Source organism: Diabrotica virgifera, chromosome 5 (genome assembly GCF_917563875.1).
Source record: "Diabrotica virgifera virgifera chromosome 5, PGI_DIABVI_V3a".
NCBI lineage: Eukaryota > Metazoa > Arthropoda > Insecta > Coleoptera > Chrysomelidae > Diabrotica > Diabrotica virgifera.
Genome location: NC_065447.1, coordinates 5,862,259 through 5,875,566, shown reverse-complemented (window position 1 = coordinate 5,875,566; position 13,308 = coordinate 5,862,259). Strand labels below are relative to the sequence as shown.

The following is a 13,308-nucleotide window of genomic DNA, read 5'->3' as shown; positions in this document are numbered from 1 at the left end:
TCCCCCCTCTCCCCCCAAACCCGACGCTCAAAAAGGTGTGACTTTTTTCTGAACATTATATGGACCATATAGAACAATAACTTGGAGGATAACTTTCACTTTGGATGTCTGGGTTATCTCATTTTTTGAATCAATTCTATCATACAATCATACTACAATACATGTACCTATAAACTGATGCAAAAATCTTGAAAATCGGAGTATAAATAAGAAAGTTATAGATTGTCAAATTTAATCAACAATTTTAAGTGGCGGAATTTTGTCCCGGTGAGTGTATATTATTTATTATTGCTAAACAAAAAATAAGCATAAAACAAAAAATATCTGGACAGCGATACCTCACGAAATCTATGCAAAATTTCAGGTGTGTCGGTCGAGTAGTTTTTGAGTTACAATGTCCACCGCCTTTGAAAAAAGCTGTTCCGATCAAAACGCGTTTAAAGTTTTGATAACTTCTTTTGATGAGTTTTTCCATAATCACGTAAAATCAATGATTCTAAAGTGATGCACACCTAAATATGTTTTTGAATCGCGGAGAAAACAAAAGAGAAGGGGAACAGCTGATAAACGTTTTCGCTCAAGCGCGCTAACGCAAAGCTGCTGCAAAGTGAGCCGGAGGTAGGGATATTCAACATGTTGTATTACCGGTAATTTTGCTCTGATCAATCTGAAATTTTTAGAGGCTATTCTTGAAATTACGTACCTTCATTTAACACAAAAAAATTGCAAATTTCAAAATTTTCAAAACATATACCCCCCTAATCTAAAATCGTACTTACTTCACTTCAAACACATCCTGCAACTTCCTCGCCATAGCAACCACATCGTGGTCAGAAGGGTTGTACTTGTAACAATTACTAAAAATCAGTCTAACGTCGGCGGCAAAGTCTTGAGGAGTGCGATACTCTCGGTTTTCCATTTTATTTTTTACAGTACTAAAATCCATCGGTTTCTTTATGATGTCGTGGTAGTCGTGCAGACCGAGTAATTCTGCGTCTACGGGTTGATAAAAAGGCCAGGCGTAACTCTGAAATCAAAAAGAACATTCGTGTACATTTTTTTTTGTCTAATGAAGAGGCAATTGAGATGGGGTTTTATGGGTATGTCAGTGTTAAAAAGCTCGTATTAAGTTAACTTCAGCTATTTTCAGGTATAAAAATTGTTCATCATAATTTAAAAGTTAAAATATTAATGTATAGATTTAAAGTCAGTAAATGGCGCCAAAATTATCGTACAGATCGTACATATTGAATAAGAAAGATTATATATATTGGTGCCAATATTGAGACACTGACGAAATCTCCATGCAACGAGGGCTCAGATAAGGTTGCATTTTTCCCAAACGTTGTTCAATGTTTACTCGGACCAGTTATTAGAAAAAGGCACTTAAAAAGGAGACAGCCATATGGAATAAAAATCAACAGGGAATTACTCAATATAATTAGACACGAAGTGGGAGAGGAAATGGGCATTAAAATAAATTCAAACAAAACCAAATTTTTAGTCTTTAGTCGTAATTAAAATCCAGATGAACAGCTTCAATTAAATGGAGTCCCAGTTGAACAAGTTATAGTCTCATATTTGGGAACTGTCATAAAGGACGAACTAGATCCAGACACAACACACAAAAATAAAATACAAAATAGCAATGACTAACACTACTTTTATGAAAATGAAGTCATTTCTTTGCAATAATCATCTCAGTTTAGAACTAAGAAAACACCGAGGACACCTAAGATAAAGAATGGTTAAGACTATGTTTAGTCTGTACTTTTGTATCTTGCAGAATTATGGACGCCAAAAGCATCAACTATGATCAAAATTGAAGCCTTAGAAATGTAGATTCATAGACGGATGCTGAAGATACATTGGACAGTAAGAAAAACTAATAAGGAAGTAATAAGGAGGATCAACAAAGATAGAGAACTGTTAAAAACTGTTACAACACTAAAAATGTTTTATCTGGGACATAATAAATATAGTGAGGCGAAATCACTAGAAAAGTACAAAGAAAACAGTTAGGTACATATTGGCTCAAAAACATTCGCGAATGGACTCAGATATCAAATGCAGGACAGTATTCCATGTTGCAGATCAAGAAACCTTCGTAAGGGTGATCACCAACGTCTGATAATTCTGATATGGCACGTGAAGATTAAGAAAGAGGAATATACAAAAGAATGCAAGGATGTGGTAGAACATCAATGTTGCTACTCCTGGAGAAGCAATGACACTGGCAGGGATGTTAATACACCTGGTTGGCATAAATGGTTAACAAATGTGTAATTAACGGAGTAAATGAAAAAATGATTACTGATAAACGATACTTACAGAATGTTTCTTAGAGAACAATTCTAGGAGGATTTCATTGCAGGCTTTCAGTGATTCTGGTAGTTTTTCTTTTGGTTTAAGTGGAGGGGGTTGTGGCGGATGACCGTCCAGTTCTGGCCTGGTGGGCTTTTTGATTTGCCTACCGGACTCTCGGCGCGTCGATATCTTTGCAGACTTCGACTCCAAAGTTGGCGGATAATCGTAGGCTGTAGCAGGCGTCGTAGTATCGGCCTTTCTTTTCACGCCCTTTTTTACCTGAAACAAAAACACTAAGTGTTAAATTCATGTACGTTTTCCTAGTTCAAATCTTCATTTATGTACCTCCCGCTCTCTAAATACTCCAGGGAAATTAGCTAGAAATAGACCATATTCGGGACACTCAAAGATCCAGGTAGATGACTACTTTTTTAGTTATTGTAGACCTATAGGAAGAAAACTTACCTGTTTCCTGTCTAGAATTCGCGTCTGTTTTTTAATTATTAACAATTTAGTGCAAAAATCGCGATTTTTTCGATTTTTTGCACCTCATTCAAAAACTAAATAGTTCACATACAACTACAAAATTAAATTTTTTGAACATTGAAAAACCTTCAAAATGCCGATTTTTGAAAGTTAAAAAGTTAATTTGTTGCTACACAAACTGCAAAATAAGTGAAAATCGTTATTTGTTAATAACTTACTAAAACTATTAGAACATTAGTGATTCACCCAAAGTTGGGTATTGAGGTTCTTAACAAACCATCAAAATTTCAGACTGATCCATTAATTAGTTTAAAAGTTATTCTCTTCGTTTATCCCAGAGACCTTTATTTTGCAATGACATAAGACAGAAAATAATGAAGATAGGGCAATTCTGCGCATGTCAAATGAAAGTAGAAAACTGATACTATCAAAATGTACTAAAAAGAGATAAAAAATTATCTAATATAGTAAAAAATCCCAATGCCAAATTTTTGAAATTTTTGGTTTATGAACATTTAGAATAACTTTAAACTACATACTATAATTTTCTATATCTCGGGATCTACTGAATATAATTTGATTTGTCTTTTTTTAATTTGTATGTATTTTTTCTGTACATTATTACAAATATGCAATTTGTCTATTTGCAATTTGACATTTATTAATTAATAAACAGTCTAATTTGTTTAAACAATTTTTGAAAAAATATTTTTTTTAATCATAATATCATTATTAATCATCGAAAAAGTTAAGGTATACTTTAATAAATAAATTATCTTAATAAATAATTATCTAATAAAAATAATTTATTTATTAAAGTGTACTTTAACTTTTTCTATGATCATTAATGATACTATGATTAAAAAAATAGACTTTTGTAAAAAATATTTTTTAAAGAATTGTTTAAACAAATTAGACTGATTAATAAATTTATAAACAAATTGCATATTTGTAATGTACGTAGAAATTACATACAAATTATAAAAAGAAAGATCAAAATCCATTGAGTTGATCCGGAGATACAGAAAACTGTATTAGTTTGAAATTGCTTTTTCGGTATTTTCACTCGGTGGATCTGTAGGTTCCCCTTAGTAACCGTTTGAACTACATTTTTGAAACATCGTAGAGGTTGCTGTGAAGATACAATGTTTGTGCAATTTTTTTGACGAAAAATACAAATCCCATTCTTTAAAATGGCATCAATGAAATTCCTTAATTATTATTATAAACAAATTAGCTGTGAATTAAAAAAAAACACATGGCTAACTTTGTCACAAATGAAACCAGGCTAAATTTTTTTATTTGAAAATTCGTGATAAAATACTAGCTTTTCGAATATAAAAAGATTGTTCCTACGGACAATATTTTTCAAGTTATTCTAAATGTTTATAAACTACAAAATTTCACAAATTTGGCATTAGGATTTTTGACTATATTAGATAATTTTTTATCTGTTTTTAATACATTTTGATACTATCAGTCTTCTACTTTCATTTGTCATACTCAAAATTGCCCTATGTGCATTATTTTCTGTCTTATGTTATTGCAAAATAAAGGTCTCCGAGATAAACAAATAGAATAACTTTTAAACTAATTAATGGATCGGTCTCAAATTTTGAGGGTTTGTTAAGTACCAAAATACCCAACTTTGGGTGAAACCCTAAAATTCTAAGTTAAATTTAGTAAAAGTTACTGACAAATATCAATTTTCATTTATTTTGCAATTTGCGAAGCAATAAATTGGCTTTTAACATTCAAAAATCGGTATTTTGAAGTTTTTTCAATGTTTTAAAAAATCAAATTTTGTAATCTTATGTCAACTATTTAGCTTTTTCATGGGGTGCAAAAAATCGAAAAAGTCGAGATTTTTGCACTAAATTGTTAATAATTAAAAAACGGACGCGAACCCTAGGCAGGAAACAGGTAGGTTTTCTTCCTATAGGTCGACAATAACTAAAAAATTAGTCAGCTACCTGGACCTTTGAGTGTCCTGAGAAAATCCTTATTTCTCTGGACTAAAATAGGCTTCATTTAAACGTTTGGTAACTGTTTGAGGCTATATTATACCGTCGCGAATTTCTAAAAATTACCAGATCAATAATGACTGTCCTGCCTCATTTGTACATTATTTTCGCTCGCCACGTGGCATTTGATAACTAAAAATATTACTGATGCATTACGTATTCATTTATGTATGAGTTTATTAATGCCGAAATTATTGGGTAATAAACAAACAGTATAATGAATACTAAAATCGTATATTATATCAAATTAAAAAAGGGGGATATTAAAGCCAAAAATTGAACTAATTCCGTTAACAAGGAATATATGAATGCCAAATTCACAAAAATATAATTATATTGTCGCTAACATTCTATATAACGAGTTAAAATTAAGTATATTGGCGCCAAAATTCTAGCTATTGAATCAAAAAAGGTTATTTTGGTGCAAAAATCGTATATACTGAATTGAAAAAGGACAAAATCGTACGAGATGACTTAAAAAAAGGTTATATTGTCATAAACAAATATTTAAAAAATAGTATCTTACGCTAAAATTGAATTAAAAAAGATTATTATGGATGTGAAAATGGTATCCGTTGAATTAATATATTGACCACAAAATCGTTCATATTGATTGAAAAATTATACATAAAAGCTAAAATTGTATACAGTGAGTTAAAAAGTTAGTATGTATATTGATCCCAAAATCTTTAATAACTGATTATAACATTTTGGCTAAAAAAGGAATATACTGATGACAATATGGAACGTAAACTGTTAAAAAAGATTATAAAAATGCCAAACTCATATAAATACATAATAAGATTATTCGCTGTGTGCAAGTGCTTGGAGGGGATACGAGAAACGATCGTGCGCGAATAGCGGAGAAATATTGCAACTTTCTTAAATAATTCATATTGTCAATTGAAATTGTCAAATTGACGTATATTTCATGCCTACTGTCATTGAAGAAAATGGGATTTGTTAAAATGATGTGTTATAAATTATAAAAATTATATGTTGCTCCACAATATTGATATGATTACAATTATTAAAGTGAATTTAATTAATGGTATTTTGCTTGTAGTACAATGTTTACCTTTTAATAACATAACCTCAATCTTACTTTTTCTTCTTATTCTTTTTTGGGCTATGGCCTTGACAAATATCCAGTAACTAGGACTAATATAATTGGCCAATATAATTAAAAGTGCTGAAAATGTTGCCGAGCTATGAAACCAGGTGTCGCTCTTCCGAACTTGCACCGTCCCAATAAATATATTGCTATTGAATTAAAAATAGTATATTGAAAATAAAATCGTATACATTGGGATAAAGAGCGAGTACACTGACATCAAAAACGACGTATTGTGTTAGAAAAGATGTTATTAATGTCAAAATCATATCAGTTGTTCAAAAAGACCAATCAAAATGAATAAATTAAGGAAAAAATCGTATGTATTGAAAAAATTATATGTATTGAATTATATTGATGGCAAAACCTTATTATGGTACACCGAGAACCATATTGGCGCCACAATCGTAAATATCGAGTTCTTCTTCTTGCAGTACCGTCTCCTATCGGAGATTGCTACCATCACAGCAAATTTAACTTTGTTGGCTGCAGCTCTGAACAATTGTATTGAACTGCACCCGTACCACTCCCTTAAATTTCGCAAACAGGAAATCCTTCAAGTCCCACATTTCTCTTTCCCGAGATTTTTCCTTGGATTATGAGCCTTAGCAGTGAGTACTTTTCTCCTCTCATTGTGTGGGCTAGATATTCCAGTTTTCTCGTTTGTATTGTTTTTATGAATTCGCATTCCTTCCCCATCTTCAGCAAGACAACTTAATTTGTCCAGGGCATTTTCCACATTCTCGTGTAGCACCACATCTCGAATGCCTCAATGTTTTTAATGTTTATCTTTTTCAGTGTCCAAGCTTCCATGCCGTGCAACAGTACGGAGGAGCACCGTAACATTCTCGTTCTTAATTTCAAATTTATGTCCCGGCAGCATAAGAATTTTTTCAGTTTGATAAATGATTGTCTCGCTATTTCTATTCGCCTCTTAATTTCTCTTGTTTGGTCTGACATAGACAAGAGAAATATCGAGTTAAAGAAGAGTTATGTATGCCAAAATGGTCTATAAAGTGATACAACAATAGTATATCGACGTAAAATAGCGGAGGAAGAATATAATTTTGAAGCCATAAAATCATTACATATTTTGTAAGATCGTACAAATGTATTATCGACTTACCTTGGCTGGTTGTGCCGGAGGTATAACGTTGGCAGGCATGACGCTGCTGGAATCTAAGGAATTTCCTAAACTGGAGCCGCTTCCGTGAATGGAACTGGAAGAAGAGTTCAGTTGCTGATTCGACAGAGAGCTGTTGTTGGTGCTGGCCGCCGCTATGGTGGTAGTTGCGGTGCTGCCAGGTACTGTAGCCGGTGCTTGAGTGCCTAAAGGTAACCCTGAAGATCCTGCGAGTAAAAAAAGTCTTTTTGATTTTTTGTCGCACATGTTTCAGAGTAAAAATTTCATTATGTTAACATCAAATATAACTAATAGATTAAGAGATGATTTTTCCATTATAGAACTAGCTCAAAATTAAATTCAATTATTACTTTATAAATTTGCGTTTTATGTATTATTATACAGAGTGAGGAAATTATATGGAACGCCTCAATTATCTCGGACACAGTCGGATTTTTATAGGTTTTAGTAAGGGGCTTGTGATGAGGCAGATATGATGGTATTTTCATTGTTATCATACATATAGTCTGTTCGCTAAACTCAGACTCAACTTTCTAGATATTTTAGTCGGTAATTTTGCCAATTTTAGTAAAATTGTCAAAAAATAATTACTAAATAGTTAATAATCACTAAATAGTTAGTAATTTCGCCAATTTTTGCAAAATTGGCAAAAAACAAAAAAAATATCGACTAAAATATGTAGCCAGTTGCGTCTGAGTTTAGCGAACAGACTATACCTTCTGTTTTTCTGGAAATCTAATGAACTTTCTTATTTCAAATGGAACACTTGGTACATTTCTTGTCTTTTGAAGGAAGAACAAAATTGATTAATTATTTATATAGGAAATATAAATAATTAATCATAAAAATGCCACAAGGAAATAGCTTCAGAACAACATTAAGAACAAAATTGGTTTCTTGTACTCAATTTTGCTCCAAAGTTGACCATTTTCGAGTTATAAACAATTTAAAATTGAAAAAAAAAAACGAAAAATTACGATATTCAAGACTCAAAATCACAAGTAAAAAATATCATTTTTGAAGTTACTAAGTGCCTATATTCAAGTGCAAAGCTTATTCTATCAGTTTCCAATAAGTATATTGGGCCGATTTTATTTTAAAACATTGTTCTTTAGTTGTTAATGCAGTCCTCTCATAAGCGCTTCATTAACAATTAAAAAACAATGTTTGAATATAAAACATGCCAAAAATTCTTATTGAGAGCTGATATAAGATTTGAACTTGAATTTAGGCACTTCGTAATTTCAAAAATATTTTTTACTTGTGTTTTTAGTGCGTAATTTTTTATTTTTTTCTGTTCGGTTATAATTTGTTTATAACTCGAAAATGGTCAACTTTGGAGCAAAATTGAGTACAACAAACTGATTTTGTTCCGAATGATCCAAAAAAACCTAAAAAATAATATCTGCCTGGCCAAAAAATAGACTTTTATATAATTTGTTTACTAAACGCAAAAAAATAAAGGGAAATTGGAAATAAGAAAGTTGATTATTTCCCGAAAAACGGAAGATCTGATAACAATGTAAATACCACCATAATATCAGTCGCACCACAAGATCCTTGCACAACCAAATCTATTAGAAACCTTCAAGTTGTTTCCGAGATAATTGAACCGCTCCATATATAAAATTCACTCTGTATTATTATAATATAATATAGCGAATAAAAAAAGTGTTCAAAATGTAACTCACCTGTAGTGGTAGCAACTGGAGTGGCGCTTGTAGAAGAGACAGTGGCGGGAGGCCTACCCCTGCCTCCCGAACCAGCGGTGGCTGTAGTTGGTGTTGGGGGTGCACTGACAGCGCCCGCTGTACTGGTCCGCCCCTTCTTTCCTTTTGCCGCTCCCGCTTTACCGGGCGATTCAACAACAAATTCCTCCTTTGGCATATCCGCCACTTTTGTCAAAAATACCTGAAAGAATTCATTGGATAAAAACAAGTACTCTTCGTCATGGAATAAATCTAGAGAGCCCTCCTTATTTCCCAGATTTAATGCCACTGGATTTGTATATGTTACATAACTCACCTTTTCTAACGTTTGAGCCATGACAACAACATCCTCTCCAGGCTTGTTGTAGACATAGCAGTTTGTAAACATCGTGTTGAAGTCTTGGATGCACTCTTTGCCCGACCAGTAGTAATTGTTGTCTAGTCTTTTCTTAATTGTTCCCAGGTCCATTGGCTGTTTAATTATCCTATGATAGTCCTATAAAAAAATGTTTTGTCATAACAACACTACATATTATAATGTGAGTATGTATGAAAAACAGTAAAATGAGAATAAACGAGTGTTCTAAAATCGTTTACAAAATGGATAAGACTGAATTTCTATTATATATATGGGAATCCCAAAATAAGAAATTTAGAAACACATCTGAAAAAGTAAAATGAAGGATATTGCTAGCAAACCAATTGTTATTTTAGTAGACTAAACAAGCAGCTAAAAAAGACATTTTTAACTATTTAGAATGGGAAATAAGCCACAATATTATTAAAGAATGATTTTTATTAACGTTTCGACGCCCAAATTAATAAAAATCATTCTTTAATAATATTGTGGCTTATTTCCCATTCTAAATAGTTAAAATTGTAAAAATGCCACAAGAAAATAGCTTCAGAACAACATTAAAAAAGACATCACACACATCTTTATTGACAATGATTTTAGATTTATTTATATCAATTTAACCCTTTGTTAACAAAAATTCAGAGTTGGAGCAACGACATGAAATGATTGGTGCAATGACTCTGTTCATATAAATTTTATTGCATTTGAGTAACATTACATTGACCATAAGATTATGTGAGTTGTCTGTCCTAAGCCAAAAAACCAAACTAACAATATATAGAACACCTGTCCTACCAGTGCTGACATATGGGTCAGAAACACGGATTAGCTCCAAAACAGATGCAAATCATCTGCTTGTCTTCGAAAGGAAGATACTAAGAAGAATAATGGGCGCAATCAGAGAGAATGGTATTTGGAAAGGGCGATATAATTTCGAATCGTAGAAGTATAAAGAAAGAGTTAATGATGTAATATCTTTCATAAAATAGGTAGGCTTAAACAATAATTACAAAAAAATTTGATATATAATTAAGAATCGACCACAAATGTGTCAAAATATGAAATTGTTTGTGCAGGTCACAATATTAGTAAAAATAGTTGAAATAAGTAATAAGTAACTTAATTTTGATAGGCGATTGAGAATGTGTCAATAAAAACATTCAAAGTACATATTTACATAATATGGTATTATGACATGATATTCCATCCGTTGCAAATACTTAACCCATTAGCGCCCAGCGTTACCATATGGTAAAGTAAAACACATGATTTTTAAAAATTCTGCAGTATGCCCATAGTCAGCCACATATTTTGAGAATGTTTCTAGGAATACTTCAGGCACCTATAAAACGTAACGGATTCGTATTTTAGCCTTTTCTCAACCGTCGAGAGATAATCATATGACAGTGTGGTTTAAATTTATAGAAAAAGATGGACGTCCGTTTTGCTTAAGCAATTTTTGATAGTCTTCAAGAAACTATATTTGCATATTTAAAAAAAAACTCCGTTTATTATACCCCAACTTATTATAAATTGTTGTATTTTATGAACAATTAAATGTAGCGAATTCGGTAGGAATAGTCAAAATACACCGTTACCATATGGTTGCGGTGGGCGCTTACGGAGTCATAATCTTATTTTTTTTTCAGTCGTGGATTTTTGTTAGCAGAGGCGATAGTGTTACTGGTGCGATGGAAAGATAACTCTGTTGTTACAATAGCATCTACGAGTTGTGATGGTTCAGCATTGGGCACGGTAAAAAGATTTTCTCATGAAGAAAAAGGCCACATTCAAGTAAGTTGGCCTCACTATATTGCTGAATACAACAAAATATGGTGGATACCGACTGGATGGGTCAAGGTGTTTCAATCTACCGAGTAGCAATTTGTAGTAAAAAATGGTACTGGCAAATTGTAACATGGTTGGTGGATGTTGCAGTGCATAATTCATGGCATTTATATATAAAAAAAAAAATATATCCTTGCTATCGTTTAGGAGAGAATTGGCCCAAGTTCTTCTCGCAAGATATGGAAGTAGTCCCTTATATACAGGAAGACCTAGTCTACATAGACAGAACTTGCCAGATCTTCGTTTTGATCTTTTCAACCATTTGTTACATCAAATAGTAGAAGGCGATGTGCTGGAGACAGATGTACAACATCTGGACGAACAATGTGTAAAAAATGCAACGTTGGTTTGTGTGTTAATTGTTTTATAGGATACCAGGCCAGACGATGAAAATATTCTCAAATAAATATTTAAAAAATTCAAAATTTTAGTTTCAACGATCCTAAAAATTCCTTATAAGCGCCCAGCGTTACCATATGGTAACACCATATAATTTTTTTTTAAAAAGACAGGAAACCGAAAAACTTGTTTTTTTGAATTAAATTATTAACATTTTCATCGAATTAACATTAAAAGTAAAGATTTTTAAATAAAAAAAAACTTGGGCGTTAATGGGTTAATACATAATTTTTTAAAAATTAATATGATTTTTTAGAAATTAATGGCATCAGTAGTGAACAAGTAATGGAAATCAAATATCTTGGAATTACACTGTCCAGCTACGAAGACATAGAGAAAGAGATGAGAAATCAAGTACAAAAAGCAAATAGACTGGCAGGATGCCTTAATAACACTATATGGCCGACATATTAGCACTGAGATGAAGTCAAGAATTAAAAAAAAAATAGTGTATGACCGACCAATAATGACATATTATACAGAGTGAGTTTTATGTATGGAAACGCTCAATTATCTCGGAAACGACTTGGACGATTTTTATAAATTTTGGTGGGTTTTCTAATACAGCCGATATTCTAGTGATAATTACATTGTTGTCAGATCTTCCGTTATTCTGGAAATCTAATGAACTTTCTTATTTCAAATGGAACACCCTGTATATTTTTTGCGTTTTAAAGTCCTTAATAAATACTGATTATTTTTCATGTTATATTCCCTACACCTAAGTGCCATAGTTTCTGAGTTATTGCTATATTTATAAAAAAAAAATTTAAACAAATTATAAAAATCAGTTTTATAGCCAACTGTCACTAAAGTCATTCATTATTGTACTCATTTGATGCCATTTGCGGCAGTAAAGTAAGACTTTATTGTACTGAAAGAAGAATTTTACTTTACCTGCCGCGATTAATCAAATTAACTGAGATTGAATGTAAGCGGTTGATGACAGTAATCGATTATTTATTTGAGTGAACTTAAAATTTATTTACGTTTAATTATTAAAAATATTGTACAAAATTTACGTTATTATTAATTAAATTTATGTCAGAAAGTGAAATTCTGCAGTATTTTGCAATTATTAAATTCATAAAACATAAATCAAAACTTTACAGATTTAGTAATTAGATACTTATTCAATAATCACGCCTATTCTGTAACTCATTTCGATGATAGAAGTCAGTAAAATCGAATAGAAGTGGCCAAGTCGAATAGAAATAGTCCAAATCCGTATTCCATAACTACTTCGGAATCTCTACAATCGTAATAGTGAATAGAAATCACTTCGACAGCATTTATCCTGTCGAAATGAGATTTCGATTATCGGAATTGTGGTTGACGCAAGCGCATTTTGTTTTGTTTTGACGTTTATATTTTATATATAAAAATAATTGATTACTACTTATTTTATAATTATTTATAGTGTTTGTACCTTTTTTAGCTGCGTAATTTTTAGTCTGTGGTGTTATTTGTAATTATATATTTAATTTAGACATGTTGTACGAGTATGAATTGGACCTTGGACCTAACCTTATTTATTTGCTTTGCTATTTGGCTTGGCACATGAATGAACTTTGCCCCTCGCAGTGTTGCCATAATGTTGTTAGTTATTTCTTGTACAATTTCAATCAACGGTATAATGTACAAGAATAGCATACGATAGACTTCTGATGCGTTGATGGATAAATATATTATACCAGTATCATTGTATAACTAGACTCCTTTCTTAAACAATGCCAGTATACTTGTATATTTATCAGTCAACGCTCATAGTCTGAACAAATTATAGAAAAGATGCCATTTTTGGGAAAAGTTGTTTAGCAGTTATTTCAGCTCTAATCGAATCTTAGAGATTGCATATTATTAGTAATATCGATTTTAAATTATAGATTAATAATAATGCATTAATAACATCAATTTAA

The 13,308-nt window shown here is 31.7% G+C and overlaps 1 protein-coding gene and 1 non-coding gene across 9 annotated transcripts in view; both read right to left on the bottom strand.

Annotated features, from left to right (window-relative positions):
* The window catches only part of LOC114341830 (bromodomain-containing protein 3), a 152,588-nt gene that overhangs the window by 80,765 nt on the left and 58,515 nt on the right, over positions 1 to 13,308 (bottom strand). For all 8 annotated transcript variants that reach the window (XM_050652246.1, XM_050652247.1, XM_028292734.2 and 5 more), the window contains 5 exons: positions 9,101 to 9,280; positions 8,767 to 8,986; positions 7,058 to 7,281; positions 2,332 to 2,586; positions 780 to 1,027 (listed from right to left, as the gene is read on the bottom strand). In XM_050652246.1, coding sequence (XP_050508203.1) covers positions 780 to 1,027; positions 2,332 to 2,586; positions 7,058 to 7,281; positions 8,767 to 8,986; positions 9,101 to 9,280 — 1,127 coding nt within the window. The remainder of the gene's footprint in view (positions 1 to 779; positions 1,028 to 2,331; positions 2,587 to 7,057; positions 7,282 to 8,766; positions 8,987 to 9,100; positions 9,281 to 13,308) is intronic.
* LOC114344799 (small nucleolar RNA SNORD36) lies at positions 1,100 to 1,175 on the bottom strand. The gene has a single exon (XR_003654765.1). It is a non-coding gene; the product is annotated as a small nucleolar RNA SNORD36 (small nucleolar RNA).